Source organism: Rhodnius prolixus, unplaced genomic scaffold (genome assembly GCF_049639745.1).
Source record: "Rhodnius prolixus isolate KJV_2025 unplaced genomic scaffold, Rpr scaffold_6, whole genome shotgun sequence".
Lineage (NCBI taxonomy): Eukaryota > Metazoa > Arthropoda > Insecta > Hemiptera > Reduviidae > Rhodnius > Rhodnius prolixus.
This window is the reverse complement of record NW_027411634.1, coordinates 8,986,301-9,010,599: the sequence shown is the minus strand read 5'-3', so window position 1 is coordinate 9,010,599 and position 24,299 is coordinate 8,986,301. Positions and strand designations below refer to the sequence as shown.

Sequence of the window (24,299 nt, the reverse complement as noted above, 5' to 3'; positions counted from 1 at the left end):
GTAGCCTGAAGGCTCGTCTTTATCTTTAGCACGATTCTTCTAAAATCACTGATAGCCACCAATTAGTACCCTGTCACTACAAATAATCACTCGATTTTTGTCTAATTAAAGTATTTCACAAATTGTAGATAGCATCTGTATGAGTGAATGGCTGAAACAGAAGTTCGATACAAGCATAAAATGTAAATGAACAAGTTTGTCTATAAAGGAAGCTGTTTCCACTGAAGAAGGGTAAGAGAAAATAAAAATAGAATATGCAAGTTTGATTGAAAGTTAACAAAACCTTGTAACTTGTAGAAGGGCACAATATTTTTGTTCGTTTAATACCCTTTGAGGAAAGTGAAAAATAAATGGCGAATTTTTTTTGTGAACGATTGATAGATTTTATATTTATGTTCAGTTCAGTTTACTGTGGGTTGATTTTTTGATGAAAACGGGAAGCCTCCTTTAGATCCCATTTTGGCATAAATCTGACCTTATTTAATAAGAAATTAAACTATCATTGTACAATATTCATTTGTTTGACTGCGTGTAAACTGTTTCAAGGAAAATAAGTATTTTTGATGGTGAGTGTAACTTGCAACAGAAATCTTGAACAGGTATATTGAAACAGTGCTTATTACCGCAGGTATTTGTTTAAATTTTCTTCTTACTTGACTCTGCAGTCCATTACTGAAGCCTTGGCCTTCTCGAACTGCTTCCGCCAGTCTTCTATGGTTATTGCGGCAGCGTTCCAGTTCCTTACACTTAATAGGATTCTGGCGCCCTCAATTACCCCATCTTCCTACTTCAGTGTAAAGCGCCCTTATTCTCTACATTTTTTTTTCTCGCTTATCAGTGTGGACACTTCATCATTTGGCTCTCTGTGACTAGGGGTTTCAGAGCCATATGTTAGTACAGACCGTGTCAGCGTATTGTGAAGAAGAATCTTGGCATTCCAATTTACTTAATTACACTTCAAAATTTCTTCACAAAATATGTTTCAATTAAAAAGTCTGTGTCTTCTGCTTTGAGCTTATTCTTTTGATCTCGTCGTCATTTTATCAAAATTTTATTATAACCAATTCGCACTTTTTATTATTATTAAATTTTCTCTTGCGGTTACAAAATTAGAATTTTCCTAATGGTTATTGCAGGTTTAAATAAAACGTCTAAAAAAAAGAAGTGGGCGCAAATAAAAGTATAGCGGTATTCAAGTTTTTATTGTTATTGTTGAGCGTGCTTAATTAGTTTAAGGAGTACTTGAAAGTTAAGTCCCATTCGAAAATGGCCGTTTATTTCCCCTGTGGGATCGTGGAATAACTAAACATGAGCCCCAAACTGTACTGCTACGTTTTATTTAACTTTTAACTAAAAGCGCTTAATATGTTTATTTTGTTAGTTAATGTTATTAATAATTATAAATTCTGATTTAATTATTGATTTTGCCATGCGGTTAGAGGCGAGACTTGTAAAGCTAATATGTTTTGTGATACTGGGTTCGATTCCCGGTCTTAGGCCTTGGATTTTATTTAATGGTTAATAAAAGAAATTTACAGTAAAGTATGTTTGCTAGTCCCCTCCATCCACGACACCTAATTGGTTGTTGGACGTAAAGCGCGCCTGAAAAATAGGCATTAATTATTGATTTTCTGATATAAAAGCCAATTTGTCCAAGAAGCTCCCAAAATTTCGGTTGCTACGGCGTAGCTACTGATTTAGTATTTGGGTCTCTTGTTCAAAGATGTTAAAAAAATTTAAAGCTTATTTGTTAAGGCATTGTTTTTTAATTTGGCGCCAGTAGATTGATAGATCACTAGTTGGAAGTCAGATGATCATTTCTCCTTAATGTGTTGTGAATTGTGAATGAAGTTTATGTACAGAATAATGATTTGCAGGTACGTAATATTTACGAAGTGCGCAGCATACTTAACTTTCTTATTATTCATTACTTACAGCGCCTTTTCAAGTAATAACTTCTCGTTGCTGAGGAAAATTAATTTTTAAAAAAATGCGTTTTAAGCATTTTGCTGAACATAAACAATTTAAAAAAAATATCTGCTTTATTACGTTTATGCTTTAAAGTTTTGAGCTTTGTGTTAAATTTTAAATAGAATGTGTTATTAAAAAAATTAATATTTGTTGAATGTTTCCAAGTATGGCGGTAATAGGGTGCCTATTCTTGCATAACACGGATTTACAAGTTCTTCATTTTGTTTATTTTATGGTTGTTAGTACGTTTATCGTGCATTGGCCTACAACTTTTAAATCTTGGATTAAAACTTGGGTGGATGCTGTTTCCGAGGTACTGCTGCCTTTAAACATTTATCTTGTTAACCTTGTGGTACTGTAAAGAACAACCTACACTTTTTGCTGAACCTAGTTTTCTTAATGTCATGATTTCCTATAATTTCCAGCTGTAGTACTCCATACCCTATATGGATGAATCTTGAACCTAGAATGCCCTGTTAGAAGACCAGTAAAAAAAACTTACCTGGATCGTTTCTTTTCAAACGTAGGCTCTGGTTCTTGTTTGGCACTACTTTTGTCAGAATCCTCTTGCTGTGTTTGATTTTTAGGATCTAATGAATGTATTGCATAATTTTTCAAGGTTATAATCTAGGACAGTTCTGGACCAAAGATTTTGAAAGACTACATTCATTTCTGGCCAGATGGTCGGCATCTTCGTTTATCCTGATTCCAGCATGTATCGCTGGAATTTTATTTTATTGCAACAGATACTATGGCAATCCCCAGGACTACTTATAATATTGTATAAATAAATAAAAGGTTTTAAAAAATTAGCCAGCACCTTTCCTTTAAGACCTTTACCTGTATTTTTCTTATCTCAAATCTTGTTGGCGAAAATTTCCGTCTGAATTAGAATGGAGTGAAATTGTCCAGGTAGGCTCCGCTCTCTTGGTTCTGGTTAATCTAGAGCTATCAGTAAATCAAACTTGTTTTTGGTCTGTGTTTAGTCTAATCTGATTTCCATTTTGTTGCCATTCTATGACCAGTTGAAGTAATGGTTCAAAACTATATTTTGGTGTTGGACATGTTCTCTAAATTTACTGTTTACTGGCCCTGAATGAACTGTACTAGAAGGGCTATTATAAATAAAGTGATTTCGAACTATTCAGTTGTTGAAAGAAATATTTTGATAAATGTTAAAGCATTTGTAAGGAAACCCTAGTCGAGAATAAATTGGTAAATAAAAGTCCAAGAAAGAAAGTAGTAAATGTATGTAAGATAATGAAGTAAACCTTTTGGTCAAGAGTTTTTGTTTATTACAGCAATGAGGAAGTAAGGAAATTCAATAAAAATTCAATACAGTGTACATTGTCTGTCAGAAGTAAATGTTCAAAGTTTATCCCATCAATCCTGGTGAGAAACAAAGTAGAAATGCCTTACTCCAGTGTAGAGAGCTGGTATATAGCTCTCAAGCTAAAGGAAATAGATGTGGAAGTAGGTTGGCTATCAGATGGACCTTGCCAGTTAAGGAGGATGGCTTGTCTGAGCGTTAGTGTGTTTGTTGTAGTGTGTAATAAAAAGTGGGTGTGAGTTACGTTCAAGTGTATTCGGCTGATTTCAAGGGTGGGTTTGAAAAACCCTTTTCCTATAATATAAGCTAGTGCCCCACTTGAATCCATCCATCCCAGGCCATACACCTATCTACTGGCGTTGGCCGGATAAGAACTGTTTACAAGGCACTTGTGTACACCGGCTAGTGAACGACGGTGAAGTGCTGGGTAGTAGAGAATTGCCTGAACAAGAAAAAGACGAACGGAAGTAGTGGAGGGACGTGAGACGATGAAGGGGATTACTAACACTAGTGAGTATGTGGAAAAACTACCCCTTCACCATGCCCAAGCAACCCTCTGTGTTTATTTCAGAGAGTTTTCCACTGTCCAAAAGTAAACTTGTCCTACTTTATTTCGCCCATTTTCTTTACACTACTTCACGGTCTTTTAAAATAGGAAATGTCTATAGACGGATATGTGATTGGTTTATCACCTGTAGATAGACTGTTCATGTTCAATTAGACGGGCAAAGTTGATTTTTCCGTTTTCCTTTTATAAACATATATGTTATATGTATTCCAAAATAACTCTATTCGACTATTGAGAAATAAATAGGCCATCAAATAAAATCCTAGATGCACAGCTTCATGAATAGAGCACGCGTTTTCTTTTGTTTAAGAGACTTATATTTCCCAAGAAAACTCATATTACTAAAATAAGAAAATATATTAAAGGGAAAAATTTTGCATTCACGCCAAAATTCATTTCAGATTCGGTAGATCGAATACTGAAAGTGGAGCTTCTTTTTTCTGACGTGTTCACATTTCAATTCGTTGATACTATTTCACTTCTCTCTCTCTCTCTCCCTCTTATCACGAAATCTCTTCTGAAATATATTTGTCTTTTTCAGTGATCCGCCCAATTTGCTGGAATCATTCCTGTTAGCTTATTTGCAGAACTATGAAAGCAATGGCCATTCTGAATATTGATCCAGAGACCATATTTTATTGATCCAAATTTTCATTTAGATAATTTTAATTTTAATACCTAACTTTTTTTTTTAGATGCATTTTAACATCTTGATGCGCGTGAAAGTTAGATTGCAATACCAATTTACTACAGATAAAAGAAAATTAGAACAAAATTTATAATAAACCTCCCTTCTAATAAAATATTAAATACTTTATGAAAGTAAGACTCATTATATTTTTCCACTTGAGCGAAGTGAAAATTGTTTAAGTTGGAATTCAAACATTATTTCTCCTTCGTCAGTTCCTGAATTCTTAAACTTTTATGCTGAGCATTATTTCAGTAAAGAATAATAAGAATTAAAAGCAAGTCTACTTAATTAAGTGAAGGTAAAAAAGTATTTAAAAAAATTCTTTATCTTTTTTTTGCTTTCGCTGTAAATAAAACCAAGTAGAGCATGCGTTAGAGGATCAGCTGTTCGCCTCTGAATTGTAGATTGTGTCTATTTTGAAAAGTCACTGTCACAAGAAATATAAGTTTCGGATATTTCAAGTAGTGTTTATGTCCCATTTCCTCGCTCTGTACTCACCTCAAATATTTTCTTAAATTTATCCTATTTATTTAATTTTGGAACTTTACCAATCTTGAAAAAGAGAAATGACTGGGAATTATGAGAGGTGTGTGCCTGACAAGTTACACATAAGCATGGAACTTAGATCAGTTTCCAAGACCCAGTTTTCATTGTTAAACAAATGAGTGATAAGCTCGTAGAAAAAGATGAAACAAGTACTTACTTGAGTTCTGCAGATCTAATAAAAAGCCATTATTCATTCCTTAGGAAAGCACTGTGTCAAGTATTGTATCTTCAAAAGAGAGTCATTAAAAAATTGCATCTTCAGCCGTTATACATGTGCTAGAGGTAATTAAAGTCACGCGGGGAAACCCGAAAACAAGGAATAGATAAAGTCAAAAGATGGAGATTATGGTTACTGTTCAGTAACAGCTTGGAATCAACTTACTATCAAAATTGAATCAAAGTTCAAAAATTTCTCGCACACATTTGCACATTTAGACAATCCGAAATCGGGAAGAAATTATGTTAGCCGTACATCTTCTACCTATCTTCGCGATATATTTTTTGTATTCAGCGGATTTTAGTGGTACCCAAATCGGGTGATTTTTATTTTCAGGAGTCGAAGTTTGAAAATTCGAAACGATACTACAGTATTGAGTAGATTGTAGATTGTCTGCAGATAATGCTCATATTTTTTGTTAATATTTAATTCTTTTAATTTTGCTCGAATTGTTTTGACTACCTTTCACTTTCTTTGACTTTAACAATGTGAAAATTTGTGCATATAATACAGTTTATGTTTTTATTTTGCAGGGAGAAGGATGATATCAGCCTTGGCAGCCATAGCAGCTGTACTGACATTTACTTTTCCGGTGCATGCCCAAAACACCTATAAAGGATTGCACAGTAAGTATCACTAAATACCTATTGTAAGTATTTATACGAGTATTTTTTAATCTAAGTTAGTTTTGAATTTTGGTTGGCTTTATTTTAGCCACAAAAACGAAAATTTCCCGGTATGCCTTAAGATATCACTGAGTACTAACCAACGCTGCATTAAAATGGGACTCAAGACTAAAGATACTGTGCTATCTATTACTGATTTCCTTATTGAAACCGGAGCCTGGTTATATTGTGAAGGTTGTAAACTTGACATTACCGTTACGATGTTCGCGTGTACAAACTATGCTTTAAACCGTTTTACGCATCTACTTACTACCAAGTAGTAGCTGAATTGCGAAACCTCACCATTCAATTTATTCACGTTAATTACTTTCCCTAGGCCGCTAGGCCCATTTTTGGGTCATCTGAGTTGGATGCTTTCGACAGTACAGGATTACAATAATCGAATGGTCGTTTTGTGATATCTTTGAAGGAGATAGTTACATTAGTAATCAGCAATTCTTGGCATTCGCTTTGAATTTTGTTTGATTAGTTTCGTCAGATCTAAAATATTTTTTTGTTTTTTGTTTTGAAGAAATCGTAGAATCATTTCTTATTTGGTTCACTGATAAATCGTTAAAGAAACTGTTGTATATTGTTAATTATTCACAATTAACTGAACAAGTCATCCAAATATTTTAATTGTTAAGCTTTTTATTGCTTTTGCAGAATAATGCCTAATTTGAAGAGTAATTTTAGTTAATTAGAATAAGATCATGCTATCTAGTTCCTAAGTAGGTTTTCGCATTTTATTTCACTGTATTGTGTTCCATTATCTCTTTACGTTAAAACGAAATCCCGCATATTAAAAGTTCATTTTGCCATATTAGAGAATCTCATTAACCTTTCTTTACCAAATTTCTTCAATACTCATTATCTTCTCATTAGCGCTTTTACATTCTAAGGTGAACAGTACTCTCTCATTCAATTGTAATGAAGAGAAAATCATTTAATGAAGCCAATAAATAATTATGTATCAAGTTTTAGGTTTTATCTTTCAATTAGTCCTTCAGGAAAACTAAAATTTAAAATCAGCTGTACTTTTTACTTTTAAGAAATTTGCTGGAATAAAACATATCTGAATGGGTCAAAACTGGAGAAAATGGGCACATTCTCTTTGCCGTTCGGAATTTGTGGAAAATACTTCGGGAACTTAAGTCTTGTTGAATCACTTCATACAGTGCTTTCTGAAAAATGCAAAACCTTGGACTTGAAATTGTTTTCACGTACTAACATCGATCAATGTTTTGGTGGAAGGCCTGTTAGACATTGTGAGTTCAGCAAGTGTGACAACGTACTTGAGATTAGATTTGGTCTTGACATCGCTGGAACAAATCAGAATCGGCTCTTGATGAGCTTGAGTCTTGATCATCATGTTGTTTTTAATTTGTGATATTTTTGACAAACTGTGATCTGAAACATCTTGGCATTTTTGCATAATATTTTACTTCATCTGCTGAGAATTAAGAGTAGTTTAGTTTTTAAAATGTGGGTTAGAAGAAAGATGTTTGTTGAAAGTTGGGAGATAAGGGAAGAAAAATATTGTGAATTTCAAGTTTGATATTTGGTTATTTTTTTAAGCTGCGGTGTTTGTTCTGTTTATTTTAAGGATTACTGAGATTAGGGTTAAGAGATATTTTTTTTATGCCACTTTTTAATTTTCAATAAAGCGATAAATTAGAAATTCGAATGTTTGGAAGTATGTATTTAAGGTAAGGTAAGCTCGTTTTTATCGAAACGTCAAAAAATGTACATGTTTTTTTCTTGGTCAGCTAGCATGAATCATTCAATTTTGTTAATATTTTGCAGCCAAAGGCAATGCCCAACAAAATAAAAATAAAAACTTAACTAACGGAGAAGCTCTTAATGTTGAGAATCCAATAAATTGTTGATGGTATTTACTGGGACTAAATAAATAGCTTTAGGGCAAACAACAGGTAGTACAATATATATTGCAGGAGTTCCTCGGGAAGAGGGAGTTTGAACTTGATAGTGGGTACTTAGAATTTACTTCAGGCCCATGATCAGATTCCGCATTCTAATGAATACGGTGCACTTAAAACTGAAGTAATGCCCAAGTTGGTTACTGGTAAACACAAAAGGGTTATTTCATTGGTTTGTAGGAGACATGTTTCTACTTTGCATGCAGGTTAATTTATTGATTATAACAGTTTTACTAAGTTAGTTAATGGCAACTTTATTTGAATTACCACCAATCTAATGGATATATTAATTTTAATGAAGCTTTAAAACAATCAATTTTAAGTATTTAATGTACTTTTACGCAAGGACTTACTTTAATGGCTCATACTATGGAGATTCTTCAAATTTCCTTTTTTTTCTGTTTAATATAATAATATCCCTGATATAATAATATCTGGTAGTAGAATTTGGATTGTAATCTTTACAAGTTAGGTAAATCTATATAAATAAATTGAGATTGTTTGCAATATCCAGTTTAAATCTAGCTCAAGCTAACATGGAAAAAAAAATATACATATACTGACTTTGTATTGCAATATTCGAACATACTAGTTTCTTCCATCTTCAGACTTTTCTTCCACCCTCTCTTTCTCTTTCTCCTCCTGATCCTCTCCTTTAACCCACTTACCGCGGTGGGACTCACCCTCTGTAAATGGAAAAACCTTCTTTCTTTTTTTTCTAGTCCTCTCATACACATACTCCACAAACCACAAAAACTACTAAGATTACAATTTTCCAACCGGTAACCTCATCTGATTTAGTCAGCATTTTTTCTATTCCAATATTCTCAATCTTTTGGGTCTGTATCGTTTTCTTACCTAGTACCTCTTTCCCTATATGCATTCTCGTTTTTACATCCCGCCTTCAATACTCGTTATCCATTTTGCTCTGAATTCAGTTTGGATAACCATTGTGTTATCTATTTTTATTTTTTTTTTTAGCTTGCATCTTTTTTTTTTTTACCTAGAGATCTGCTATATATTTTGGAATGCCATCAAATAGAGAAACATTTTTTGTGGTATTAAGAAGTAGACAAACTAAAAAAAGAAGAATAATAATAATAAAATTATAACGGGGAACTGCCCGTTTTTTCTCGTTCTACAACAGAAGAATACCTCTTTGAATAGATAACCAAAACTTGTGCGATCATCTTCTATCTACCAAATACGATGTCCAAGGTACACCCACCCTTCTGGTGAGTCCATTTACCCTGCCCAACTCTCCGATAACGTTATTATTATTGGAGACTACCAGGATCCAATATTCATAAGAATATAAATGACTTCTTTTATCCCTATCTGAAAGTTATTTTGTGACCCTTTGATAAACCTGAAATTGATTTCTTCTTGCTTCCTTCTCACCGAAATTCATATTAAATTATTTAAATTAAATATGAAGAAGAAGTAGAAATTAACAGTTGTAACTCAATTAAAATAAAGCTCATTTAAAAATAAGCATTTATCAGATTGATATTTTTGCTTGAAAATGTTTGTTTTTTATGCAAAATTGAAAGTTTGCTGATTGTGTTCATTGTGGTGCCTATAATTACAGCAACAACTAAAGTCCTATTTGATTAGCCTAGTAAGCCTGGATTTAAGCCCTTGGTTGCATCTTGAAAGCATGAGGTTTTCCCGAAAGTCAGTTGTCACCTTCACAAGCTTTTCGCCTGTCACAAAATGTGCTGGACTTCCCTATATCTAAATAAAGATAAAACAACCTTGAGAGCATTTTTTTGAGAAAATTGGCCTATAAACTTTGCCTCAAGAAGTTATTTAGGTAGATAATTATTTTATAATACCAGGGAACTAGTAGCATGTTGCCCTGTTCATTCCAGTTAAAATAATTAGTTCTGTTGTCATTTGTTAGAGTGCAATCACTCTCTACCTACTTAGTTTGTTTAGAATCTAAAGTTTAGATTACATAAATATATATTAAATAAAAAAGTTACATTTTTTCTAAAGTCGCCAGCTAGAGGGCGTTCACATTTTCACGATGGCAGCCACATAACACACTCATCAGCTCTAGATAGTTGTTTCGCACGGTTGATCTTTGCACACGACTTGTCGCGCTCTCCTATTTTTTTTAAAGTTCTTTTGATTCAGTTCTTTTTTGTTTTTTTATCATGTTGTTTTATAGTTATTGAGAAAATTGTCAAATATTTCGTTATTGCAGTAAAAATCCATTGTTTCAATTCGTTAAACTGTTGGTAGAGTTAGGCTTTTGCATTCTCCATTAACTGTTTTGTTGGTATTGTATGATTATGATATGTTATTATTCTGATTTGGATGTTTCTGTTGCTGGTTTGGTTTATTTTATTTTATTCTATTTTGTTGACATATTGTATTAGTGTTAGGAACGATCGTCGTTTTTTTTTTTTTTTTTTTTGCCTGACGAATTGAGGATCTCTCAATGGTGTAGTATTGGTGTTGACTTCTTTCTTTTTCTTCCACTTTGTCTAAATATCTTGATTGACTGATTGGTACGCTGTGTGTCTAGCAACCCGATCTATTTGGGCAGCACCCTTTGTTTTGCAAATATTTGCATTAAAATGTTTCTCTCTGTGATCATATCAAATTTTTGTAGATTTTGTATTTTATTGGAAGTATCTATTTTAAGGTACCCTGGGTCCGAAAAGTGGTTTTTAAAAAATGTTTTGTTTGTGTGTCCGTATATAAATACAGGCATCATTAAGGAAAAAATCCCAAGGCGCTTAAACTTAATGTAATTTAGTTTGAGTTTTGCAAAATGATAAAGAAAAAAAATTAGCGGTCGAAATTATTTCGACGGAATCGCTTAAGGTTGAGGTTTAAGTTTTTTTTGTTGCCTTCTTAAATGGAAATTACAACTGCATTGATAATGGTAGATGATAGATTACAGAGGTATGGCTGGTTTTCTGAAGATTATAGGAGTTAGTTTAGATTTCCACTAAACTGCTGCTTCTATAAAATCTGTTATTCTAACTTGTATGATTCTAATTAAACAGTATAATACTAGGAATCAATAAAAATTATCTAATCAGAAATCTAACTACATAGAATAAGCATAGTTTTCTATTATTAGCTTTTTTGAATATTTGAGTTCAGTTTGGAAGGCTAAGCTTAATCCACTAGATCGACAGCGTTAGTTCTTTCTAACCGCATTTTGCTTTTCAACTTTGTGTATCCTTCAGACGTCTAGACATTTCACGTTCTTTTTAGAAGTTTGATTGCAATTATTTTCTCTTTAAACAAGCTGTAATCTCTCTTCTTTTTTTTTTCTTTTATTCACCTACTAAATTCATTTAATCTCTTTGCAGTGATTCTGTGGAAAATTGAATAGAGATCATCGGACGGAAGGGATTGTGTTCACAAAAGTACGTCATCATGCTCTTGTCTCGAAGAAACTTATTTTCCATGAAAAACAGAGGAAATTCATGTTTATAAAAACAAGAAATTATGGTTAGCAATTGTATTGATTAAGGTTACAGTTTAGGATGCTCTTCAGTTAACAGTCGAAAGAGAATATTCATTTATTTTTGATAATGTTGTAATTAAGTTGATGGACGCAATGTTTAAGATATCCTAAATTTTTGTGTAAATTTAATCAATAAGTAAGAGAATTAAGTTGAATAACTCCCAAAAAAATTGTTCCTATCGGTAAATTTTGGATACAACTCATAATATTTTGGGCTTCTCGACGTTTCGAAACTTATTGACCTACATTTTTGGAAGACACGAAAATTATTATAATAAAATTGTGAGGTGAAACGTCGAGCAGTCGGAAAAATATAAAAACAAAAAAATATTAGTGTATTCATGTTTAATCGAATGACATGGCTGATAGCTAATAATTTTGACAGTCTAACTAGTAAGAAGTTAGTCGCATAATTTGAATAATTTAAACTATAACATAAACTGTACTACTTGTTTAGATGGGTTGAATATTATTAATACATTGGATTAGTGCGAATCTATAACTAATAGATAATAATGGTGGCCTTGCTCTGTGTGCTGTAAACTCCATTCACTACACAATCCATGGATATACCGGCTTGGTTATGCACAGCTAGCTAGGTCGTCTCTATACGTGTTATAGTAGGCATAACTGCCTTGTCAGCTGCAATCAACAAGCAGACACCTGATAGATGAGCTTGCCTTGTTATACGTCATACGTCTAGTCCACAGAAGTTGTAGAAGTTGCATCATCATATCCAAAGATGATTAAAGTTACGCGGATGTATTTATTTTTATTGCTAAATTTCCCTAGCCAAATTGAGGCAGTTCTTGGGGGAACTGAGCATTCTTTTAAAGAGCCGTTTTAATTTGAATCTCACCCACCTAAATAATTAACGTTAAAAGATTTCTTGATCCATTTAATTTTATTACAATTTGCCGGTTAAAACATATAATTGTCAGAAAAAATATAATTTCATTTTCTATACTATCGGCAGTTTTCAAATTTGTTACCCTGTTAACAGAAGTACGACTTGAATTTGTAACAACTTACACTTAAACTATTGTAGGTAATTGTAGAAACAAACTCACGTTAAATTGTTCACTAAACTTACTTATCTGGCTCTACAGACCAAGGTGGACTTAAGCCTCCTTAATAATTCCTCTGCAAGTATACATTCGGTCACTCCGATTTTTGATAGATAATCTCCTAAGTCTTTACTCCAGCATTACCTAAGGTGTCCTTCTTTTATCTCTTTCCGGGAAATTATTAAGAGAAAGTTAAAAAGAGATTGAATTAATTGGCGTAAAATTATGATTTAGGTTATCTAATTAAGATGGATCTGACTCCTAATTGCATCGTATGCACAATTGCTTGGTAACCAATAAAATTAAGACAACTAAATTTAGTAGCTGAAAACAATTGAAAACTGAATTTATATATTTGCCTTTATTTTCGATTACAAAATCGATCGTGGTAATTTATTATTGAAAGTAGAACGATCTATTTAATGAAACAATAAAATAAATAAGGCAGGTGACATATAAACAGCAATAAATAAGTAAATACAATATAAGCAATTAAGATAAAATAGGGAGTTGGATAAATTTATATGTAAACTAAATACAAATACAGCCAAAACGTTATACATGCTACAATTGGATGTATTTAGAATTATTTCTAATCGTGAATTCTCAGTGACATTTTAAACTATTGCTAGATAAATTAATGTATTTGTTGAGGATTTTTCGGAGAAAGGGAAGTGGAGTCAGCTGTACTGATTGTAATTGCGGACCCAGGATTTAACTACTTTAGGCTTTGTTGGGGCAACTTTTACTGTGTTAGGGCAACAACTAATGGAAGGGAGGACTAATAGAAAAGTTATTTTGTAACTGGGTCCCCTTAGCCAACATTCCCTGATTGGTTAATTTGCAATTAGTGATACACGAATAATACTATCACTTGCAAAACTTAAAACATAAAAGTACCCAGCCAATCACAAACTAATATAATAATTATTTGTTTTATGTTGGGATAAACCATTGTAATTTGTAATAGTGGGCGTGATGCTTCCATTATTTTGTTGCATAGAGGGATGGAAAGCTCTCAAGCTCTCTCTAGCATACAATATGAGCTGCAACTACCCCATACATACATACTTTGAAACACAGATGTTGGAAATGTTCCTCGTGACCGGAGCATTATCCGCTTGATCGTACGTGATCATTAGAAATGCCGGATAGGTTCTCTCTGTACTTGTGCGTTGCAGCGGTCGTCCTTCAAAGTAGCAGTTGATCATTGATTGGAAAAAACTAAACAAGACAATTTATGCATTTTTTTTTTTAGCTTTGCATACCTTGACTGATTTTAAATTAAGTTTAGAAGAAACTGTTTCAAGTTGCTTAATCCATCCAAATCCTTAGGTATTCTACACCTCTCCTCACTTCACTTAACAGGCAATCGTTCTTGACGTTATTTAACATTAGTTTGTTATTTCGCAATGTTTCTAATAGCCTGTATAAAGTTCAACAAATATTGATCGTTTCTGTTATCATCAAAAGGTATTTCAAGTTTCAGTAGCAAACAACATCAAAGAGCAAACCAGTTAGTATTTCCAATTGAGGTCTAAAAGTTTAAATGAGATTATTTATTAAGGTATCCCAGTTTAATTTAAAGAGGCACATGTATAAATATTATTGTATGCGGTTAGTTGTGTTTGTTATTTCAACGCAACTAATTAAATTATGTTGGGGGGAAATTATGGTTTAAATACAGAGCCAGTTCCTTTGATTAAAGTGTGGTAGACCGCATTAGAGTGCTCTACATTACTGCATTGAAGTCGAAGGTAGAAAAAAATATAATTAAGTCAAGAAGTCATTTCTCTTGAAGTGAACACCTGTTTAATGAAAAATAAAAGTGTTTACCTAATTAATGTAAAAATTATGCAATTACTTCGTGATGTGAATGTAAAATACCGTTAAAAAAAAAAAAAAAAATCTAAGGAGTTTGCACTAAAATTATGACAACAGCTTATTGTCGTCGTTTATTTTTAATTTAATAGAAATAAAATGTCCATAAATTAGGAATATAAATCACGTAATGAATATATCTTATTTCAATGAAAAATTCAGTCATTGTCACGACGGAAGAATATACGATACATCTTCTTCATATTAAAGTAGTTGCTTTTGAAAAACAATGCAGATTTTGCAGAATATTCTAAACACTGCAAAATTAAAAATAAAAATATGTAGATTAATGCATTGTCTATAAAGTTGAAACCTATTTAGACTTAGAGATTCGAATTTCCCAAAAAGTTTAGAATCACTTGACGGATATGGATAACGAAAAATATTTTATTTGATTTTATGTAAAGCACTTTTCTTTTCTTTTTGCTCACACTAGAGCAAAGAGTTGTCTCTTTAGATTAGATTTGCCTCGGAGTGTACGCTGTTCCATTGCAGCGGAATCGAAAAGTGATATTCTTGGGTCCCTCTTAAGAGTGAGACCTCTTTCCTTTACAAGGGTTTTTCCACCAATCGCTCTAGTCTTAAGGATTTTCTCCCCAAACTAACGAAACCTATTAACTTTATGGTATTTTTTTTTTTTAACCAACAAAGTCTTAGAACACAAACACTCGTATTTTACAATTTGAAGAAGACCTAGAAATTTTGAACAAGACTGTGCTAATTTCTCAAGTGATTTATTCTGTTGGACACCATTATCAGGTTTTGTTTTTTTTTATGCTGAATTAAGGATTCCTCGTTACTCACATTGGTTTCAATAATTCCTGAGACAGTGGCCATTCTATCCAGTTACATATTTGTTGAAATTGGACTCCACTATCTTGCAAGGCCATTCATCATACTAATTTGTTTGGACTCTTCAAGTTAGCAGTCATTAACTGTGGACGTTAACAACGTGTTGCACAGCCGCCACTTCTCAAACCAACAACTGCTTGTTCTATTCGCAGATTTGTATGTATAGAAAGAGAAAGCTAGTCCATTTTCTTTTTGTTCAGACTCAGTGTTTTCCAGAGGGAATCTTGCGAAAATTTAATACAGCAAAGCTATCGTAATACGATTTCAAGCAAATGGTACAATGAAGCAAAAAATGAAATATTACATAGAGAAAATCATTTTCAGTTTTTTTATAAGTTTATGATTTAATATCAACCGTAGCGCACTCTGAAAGCCAACTTCTATCTTAAGTGGCTGGTAGCACAGTTTGCTGGGTAGATGATTAGTGTGGGAATCTAGGCTAGAGTTAAATAGTTAAGACTAGCTGTGTTAAACATAATTGTGGAGTGCCTTCATTGGTGGAATTTCCCATTCAACCACCGACAAAAGCAGTTTCACTATTGTTGAAAGGTGTACAAAGTACACGTTCAAACTTTCCATTAGTGCATGTTGGGCTAGTACTGGAATGTACAATACGATTTCCTATTTAAAGCTGAAAATCATGGAATTGCTTTGCTATTAAAGGGGGATAAAGGGCTGTCAAAGCGGGGCTTAGTTGCCGTAAAGCAACTAACTCTCTTGGGTGAGAAATGATTGGTATCCAAAATGAAATGTCACTGTCCTCAAACGATGTTTGGACAACATTTCTGTTCAAAGGACATATTTCAATTCCTCACAGTTGTGACGACCAAACTATTCAGTTAACAGTTGTTGCATCACAAGTTTTAAAGTCACGTGCTTTCTAACTGGTCTTTAGTTAGGGTTATTTCTAGTCAATCGAGGAGGTCGCCCTGCAACAACTGGGATCTATTTTCATAAAAATCCTGATTCTAACTTAACTAACTATACATGTGCTTCTTATAAAGGGCCCCCGATATGTCTAAATGTACCTAGGTCGTCTTTATGGCTTAACGAGCAGCGGGAAATCTCAAGTTGTATCTAAAGACAAACTTGAAGCCCAATATAAGACTGTCTTTCACTGTTGTTAAAAACTTTTGTGAACAATGGCAAAGATTCAAAATAACAACTTCCCCCTATAGTTGTCTAGTATAAATATTTGTCGTACATTGTGAATTATGACGTGTAATTCGATGAAGTCCAAAGCTTGATTGTTTATTCCGTTTTGGCGAAAAAATTAAGTTATGTATTATTTTTTTTTTTCTTCTTGAATCATGAAAAAGTAAACGCATAAATAAAAGTTTAATAATTCACTTAGAATGTACAAATATTTTTGTAAAGGTTGGTTTTCAATTATTGTAGGCTTACTTTGGCCTAGCTCCCACTTAACATTTTCAGTTTCACTGCTAATATATTACGAAGGATCTATTGCCTAACTCTTCTTCTTTTGCTGACTTTCTCAGAACTTGATACTGAATTCAAAGAGCTTTCCCACGTGTGGTTTTATTGGCTGCTGATATTACCTACCGTTCTTTAAAGTTTTGTTTTAGTTGTTTAATTATCGATTGCTGACTTCGTCTGTCTCACTCTCGTCGAAAGGAGTTTTCAGGCCGATCCCTCGTCTTTGTTATTTTTTTCTTTATATATTCAAAATAGTTCAACTACTGGGATTGGAATAGTTCTGTTTCTCTAAACATTTTACTTAGTTACTTTTGGACATTACTTGATTTATTCTATAAAAGAATTAGTGGTCCACACTCTTACGAGTATATCAACATTTATTAAAACTGTCCGGTAGGACAGTTATATAAGGGTTGATCGTCAAAAACTGCACGAAAAAGCGTCACGTTGAAAAACACCCAACTTTGACAATTTTTTTCTCTTTTTCTACAAAAGATAAAATTCCCAAAGTTTCTTTAAAATAAAGGGCAAACCCTCCTTTATAGCAGTAATTTTTTTGCAACAACTTAGATCTTATAGGTTTCGAGAAAAAAGTTGCCGAAAATGAGCAAAAACGACTTTTTCAAAAAATCTTCTTCTTCTTGTTACCTTTTTTGTAAACAACGTAGCGCCTAAACGCGTGAACCGATTTTCATGAATGAGGTGTCATTCGATTCGGAATTTTATGTAGATGTGTCTTTTGGGGGTCTTGACGCTGTACATCGAATGGGAAAGGAGTTAGCCCCCTTTATGTAAGGCCCCCTCCAAAATTATTATTACTAATTACTCTGTAAATCTTGGCCCGATTTTGATAAAATTTGGTAGGATGATAGGGTTAGGGCTCCCCTACGTAACATTAAAGCGGCGATCAGCTCTTACACTTGTTAAGGGGAAGTACAGCAATCGTTTCAAATTATCGACACGTGAACCGATTTTCATGAATGAAGTGTCATTCGAATCGAAATTTTGTACAGATTTGCACTTTGAAAGTCTCGACGCTATGCCTCATAAGGAGGGGAGTTCGCCCCACCCAAATAAGGCCCTTTCTAAAACTATTATTACCAATATTTCTATAACGCTTAGACCGATTTTGTTAAAATTCAGCTCGAATAAGTGGTTAAAGCTCCTCTACGTTGCTGATGCTCTTGCACCTACTAAGAGGAAGTACTGCAATCGTTTAAATTATCAATGAGTGAACCGATTTATATCAATGAATTGACGTTCGATTAAAATTCTTTGCCTCTTTGCCTTTTAGGGAGAAGTACTGCAATCGTAGTTTATTTTTCTGTCTCCTCTTAAAAGGAAGTACTGAAATCGCAGTTTAATTTTGCTATTTACGTACAAATACCTTCCTATGTTATTCAAAACGCTTTTTCAAAAAAATTAATATTTGAATTTCGGTTCGTCCACTATAATAATAATAAAAAAAGAAAAGCTGTAATTAAATGTTCTTGAAAGTTATAATTTAAACTAGAAAGATATTTGCTTATGTATTATATAATTTTTAAATTACTATATAAACATAAGAGCTACTGTGTATCATTTTTTACTCCAAGAATTAAATTGCAAATTTAGTTAGAAGACTGACAGTTCAATATATTTTGTGATAACAGATTCTAACAAAAATAACTTTGAAATATATTAATTTTTAAACGACTTTAAAACTTTATAATTAACTTATATACCAATTGCATAACGGTATTTATATTTATTTATGTATTAAATTCTAGCCCAGTTGGTCATATATAAACTAGTTACAAAAGTAACGTTACCTTTGTAGTAAATTACCATCATCTAAGAAGGGTATTTCATTTGGCTGGCCGACCATGTTTATCTTATTATAAACACTCCCCGCTTACATATGTGCTTGTATGTAATTATGTACAGAGTATTACATTATGTACCGTATAGTACAGACAGGCACACCAGAGAGGGTAGGGTTTGGTCACCACATTACTGCAATGTAATCATTTCTAATTGTTAATTTAAACCGCATAATTAACTAGAAAACCGGCACCGTTTTCATACTTATAAACTTTCTATCCTCTTTTTTTGTTTACAAAATTCTGGATTGTAAGGTATTTATTGCTAATAGTGTTAATCATTCTTTTCTCTTAACAAATATTATTTGTGAAAGGTCAGAATCGTTTGGATTAGCCAATAGATTCTTATTTTCTTTTAATCCTACTAAAGAGAAAGTATTGCAATGTCGTCCAAATCCAGAGATTGAGTTATTTGGATATACGTGTGTGATTGAAAGACCACTACTTAGGGATTTGTGAAAAATATATTAAATTTACCTAAATTTGTACATTTCTCAAAGGCCAGTAAAAAATGAAAATATTCTTCATACATTTTATTTAAAACAAATAAATAGTGTGTAAGACTCGCAAGACTTTTTCTTTCTACAATTCACTTTTGTTTATTTTATTATTTATTTTATGTCACCTTTAGTCCACGACCTGCCATCTTCTCCTGGAGCCTGTCACTACATTGCTGCTTCCATGAGGTCACTTTGCTGGTTCATTCTCCAAGAAAATTAGACCAATTTTTTTTTGTATCATTCGAAATAGTCATGCAGGTCTAATAAATTCCCGCTAAAACTTAAAAAGTACCTAAAGAAATCTTTTGTTATTTTTTTTTCCAAAGGAGCTGTTTTTGTTTTTATAACCGGCAATGGCTAAATCATACAATTTGTTAAAAATTTGTGTAAAACAAATAATGGACTAGGAGTTGCCACAATAATATTGAGAATATTAAGTATTTTGATCAATTATCTATCTGGTCTGAATAAACCACACCGTAAGCCAAGCAATACGTGTAACCAAACAATTACCCACAAAGCAAGAGAGAATAACAAGTAAAATTTTCCTTGTTAATGTAGAATTCGCCACAAATAAGGAAACGCAAGAATTCTTTGTAAATAAGGTCTAGTCTACTTTTTTTTTTCTTTTTTTTTTTGTCAATTTGATCAAACCGCTGACTAATTGTCAGTGACTACCAGTCTTCGACACCATATTATTTGTATACATCGAATGATATTGACCTTGTAAAGTTCGATTTCCTTTCTCGGAAACTCCGCTATCGAGGAATTCATCTTTGAAATTCTGAAGCAAAGACGGACGATGATTGGTTGCAATTTTATTGCATAAAAGCGCTGTTAATTAGAAAATTCGCTTTTTAAGTTGCGTACACATTTTTTTTTTTTTTTTTTTTTAAAGCTGTATGCTCATGGCCTCAAAACGTTAGAAATCGAACTAAGAAAAGTCTGCCACTATCACGCAAAACTTTCCCTTTTATCAAATACTTACAAACAAAAATAATTTCAGTTTGTTTAGAGATTATACTATCTTACTGTGGACATAAATATCTAAAATGATTGGCCATTTAATCAAAAATCAATCAATACTTTGGAATTTATGTTACGGCTTCCTCCCTTGGATATTTTTCTTAGAGGGGAGGCTTTGATGGCCGCGCGTAGACTTGAGAGTGTCGGCACGTGGGCTTCTACGAACCTTCTCGGTCGGAAAGGCAGGCTTATTAGTCATGCTGATCTGGTTTGGGAAGATAAAAAGCAAATTGCAGTGCTCTCCATGCCGGGGGACTTCATCCCTGCGACTCTGGACTTCAATAGGAATTATGGGGTTCAGATACTCGCGAGGGAGGAGGCTTGTGCTTCGGCCGTCGAGTTATCAACAAACGCCATTTCTGTTTTTACGGATGGGTCATTGATGGATAGGGCAGGTGCTGGTCTCTGCATCTGGGGACCCCAGTTTGGGCTCCGATGGGAACGCATCTGCCTTGACCTTGGTAATTATGCATCTGTTTTTCAGGCGGAGTTGGCTGCTATTGAGATGGCAGTTACTTTACTCCGCTGGAAGGGATTTGCTGATACTGAAATTAGGTTCTTCACGGATAGCCAGGCTGCAATTAAAGCTCTGGTCTCTCCTAGTAAGAATCAAATCTCGGTTAATTCTTGTCACGTTGCTCTTAATTTGTTAGGAGCTCTGAATACTGTTTCGGTTGCTTGGTCCCCTGGTCATTCTGGGATCCCGGGTAACGAACTTGCTGATGAAACGGCAAAGGAAGGAGCTGCGTTGATAACAATGACTCCTCAGCCTATTATCCCTGTATCCTATCGACGTTGTAGAACAGAGGTAGAGCAGTGGATTTTGAAAGAACATCGGAAACGGTGGAGATCCCGAACTGACTGCCGCCAGGCTAAGGAAATCCTTGGCCTGTCGAGAACGGATATGGTTGGTCTTAGCAGGTCCCGGATCCGCCAGCTGGTTCAGGTGTTGAGTGGACATGCGAATTTAGCGTATCATCTTTTTAAACGCGGCCTTATCCGGTCGCCAAATTGTGCTGGCTGTGGTGAGTCCGATGAAACTGTGAGGCACTTTGTTGAGGTGTGTCCAGTTTATTCTAAAACTAGATTCCTCGTCTTCGGTAGGGTAAATGTTTCCCTGCCGGAGATTGTGGCATCGGGTAATCTAAACGAACTTTCTAGGTTTATTCAGTGCACTGGGCGATTGAGTCGTTATGCTCCCTAGTGCCCTGTTACTAATTTATTAGTTTATTATATTAGCATCTGGCAATTTTTAGCCGGATTTGTTATTTTTTTTAAACCCCGGTATCTCTTATGAGATGAGGGGTGGGTGGGGAACAATGGGCATTAGGATTGCCTGCGTTCCTTCCACCTTTTGGTGGAACCGCCCGTCTTAAACAATCTAATCTAATCTAATCTTACTGTGGACATAAATATCCAAAATGATTGGCCATTTAATCAAAAATCAATCAATACTATCTAGACCGCGTATTATGGCTTCGCTTTTTTTGACCACATGTTGTTGAGCTGGGTGCTAGCGTTGATTTCGTAATGAAGGAGTTTACAGAGGAAACAGAGTTAGGCGAGAGGTGAAGTGCTGTAAAGTCGTCGTCTGCTGTGGGTTCGGCTTGACCCAATAACTGTAAACATTGGCCACCTCTATAAACCCAAATTGTGGTATGAATGTTTGTAGAGTTACACAAATTTAATTATGTTTTCACTTTATTATTTCAAACCGCTTCGTTGGGTGGTAAACCGACCCCATATACCATCAATATTGGTTTATAGCAGATTGTGTAAATATCTTGTACAAGAAACAAAACTAATTCTTGGGACTTAAATTTCATTTAGGCTCTAAGAAAAAATTAGGAAGATTGATTGAAATAAATAAGTAGGAGGTAATTTTGAGCTTCTTCAAATAATTCCTCAGAAAACAATGGTTAGGAAATCTGTTTCAATTCGAAATTCTAAAAAGTTGTTTCCTTTTTGGCTTCTTTGACTCCTTAAAGGCATTATCAATCTCCTGATCCCATAATAAATTAGTTTTATTTGATGCCCAGCTATAAAAAAAAGAAAATCTAGAAAGGAAAATTGTGTTTTCTAGCCAAACCATTTCTTTTGATATACGTGTAAAAAAACGGCAGAATGGCTTTACAGTGAATAGGATAAGTGAACGATATTCAATGATTGTGCTCACATGCTGAACTTCTTTTAAGAAGTGGGCAAAGTAATAAAACTTGTTAAAAACGAATTTAAACTGCCAGCGGCTATAAAAGATTGATATCCATTATGTCGTTTCCGCCCTTTTCTAAGTTCCTCTGTAACTTGTTATTCTACCCAAAAAAGGTGGTAGGAAAGAAAAAAAACATTCCTTCAGGTTCAGACATTATTCTGTGTTAAACTGGATTTCGAATTTACCATGTATATAATTTTTTTTTTTTTTAAGTTTTCTTTACCGTGCGGAAGAATACGTTTTATGTTGTCCTGAGATAAAAAGGGTTTTTGGACTGATATTTAGGAGGAATTCAAGCCAACTGTAACATATCTGGGTCGTGGTTATGGAAGGGTAGCCAACATTACTAAAAAGGACTCACTCATAGCACATTAAGTATCGTGACAAGATTGACATTTGATATAGAACCAATATCAGCACAATATCAATTTGGAGTTTCGCCTAAACTTTATCTAAAATGAATAAATTATTGTTTTCTTTTACTTGTTTTGTTCTCAATTTTTTTTCGTTATCCCATCTGGGCGTATGTACGAGGGTCGTTTGAAAAGTCCGTGCAAAAATAAAAACTACTTAATTTTTGGGGGTAAACCTTTTTTATTTTTCAACATAGTCTCCTTTTAGGCTTATACACTTCGTCCAACGCTGCTCTAGTTTGTTGATCCCTTCCGAATAATAGGATTTGTCCAAGTCTGAAAAATAGCCATTCGTTTCTGCAATCACCTCCTCGTTTGAATAAAATCTTTTTCCCGCCAGCCATTTCTTCATATTGGGGAACAAATAGTAGTCCGAGGGAGCCAAGTCTGGAGAATAGGGGGAATGTGAAACGAGTTGGAACCCTATTTCCATTAATTTTGCGACCACAACTGCTGAGGTGTGAGCTGGTGCGTTGTCGTGATGGAAAAGGACTTTTTTGTGGGCCAATCGTGGGCGTTTTTCTTGCAGCTCGGTTTTCAAACGGTCCAATAACGATGAATAATGTGCACCTGTAATAGTTTTACCCTTTTCCAGATAGTCGATGAGGATTATTCCTTGCGAATCCCAAAAGACAGTCGCCATAATCTTTCCGGCCGAAGGAACGGTCTTCGCCTTTTTTTTGGCGCAGATTCCCCCTTGGTAACCCATTGTTTAGATTGTTCTTTGGTCTCAGGAGTGTAGTGATGTATCCATGTTTCATCCACAGTGACGAAACGACGCTTAAAGTCCTGCGGATTCTTCTGGAACAGCTGCAAACCGTCCTTGCAACACTTCACACGATTTCGTTTTTGGTCAAGCGTGAGCAATCGCGGCACCCATTTTGCGGATAGCTTTGTCATGTCCAAATGTTGATGCAAAATATTATGTACTTGTTCATTCGAGATGCCCACAGCACTAGCAATCTCACGCACCTTCACTCTTCTGTCATCCATCACCATATCATGGATTTTATCAATGATTTCTGGAGTAGTAACCTCAACAGGGCGTCCAGAACGTTCAGCGTCACTTGTGCCCATATGGCCACTCCGAAAATTTTGAAACCACTTATAAACTGTTCTAATCGAAGGTGCAGAGTCACCATAATGTTTATCAAGCTTCTCTTTAGTCTCCTGAGGCGTTTTGCCTTTCATAAAGTAGTGTTTAATCAACACACGAAATGCTTTTTCGTCCATTTTTTGAAAATCACTCGACTTCCTCGATTCAAACGAATGCCAAACACAAAGAAATAGACCGATCTGGCTGAAACTTGGTGTGTGTTCTTCCAAGAGATGCTACTAACTAAACATAACCTCGATACGCGCCAGTGTTGCTATCTCTCTGAGTTTGCACGGACTTTTCAAACGACCCTCGTACAACGAAACGCTCCTATCTTTAAAGAATTTAATCTCTACAGTTGAAAATTAAATTCAGGCTAACTTCTCCCCTCAGTTAGTGAGGGTGTGTGGTGTGTTTGAGAGAGAGAGAGAGAAATACTTCCCCCTATCCGCGGAAGAACCTTTTTTGTAATTTGTGATACCTCGAACGATATATTTTCTAGTATACTTCTTTTTGATTATCGAAACACACT

The 24,299-nt window shown here is 34.2% G+C and overlaps 1 protein-coding gene across 25 annotated transcripts in view; it reads left to right on the top strand.

The window, feature by feature from the left end:
* Positions 1-24,299, top strand: part of Sb (serine proteinase stubble) — a 136,259-nt gene that overhangs the window by 65,463 nt on the left and 46,497 nt on the right. For 8 of the 25 annotated variants that reach the window (XM_074142213.1, XM_074142209.1, XM_074142206.1 and 5 more), the window contains 2 exons: positions 129-231; positions 5,857-5,951. In XM_074142213.1, the coding sequence (XP_073998314.1) occupies positions 5,865-5,951 (87 nt within the window). In that variant the 5' untranslated portion in view covers positions 129-231; positions 5,857-5,864. Of the gene's footprint in view, positions 1-128; positions 232-5,856; positions 5,952-11,263; positions 11,406-24,299 lie in introns of all 25 variants that reach the window. The other 17 variants (XM_074142223.1, XM_074142222.1, XM_074142221.1 and 14 more) reach the window with 5 other exon arrangements.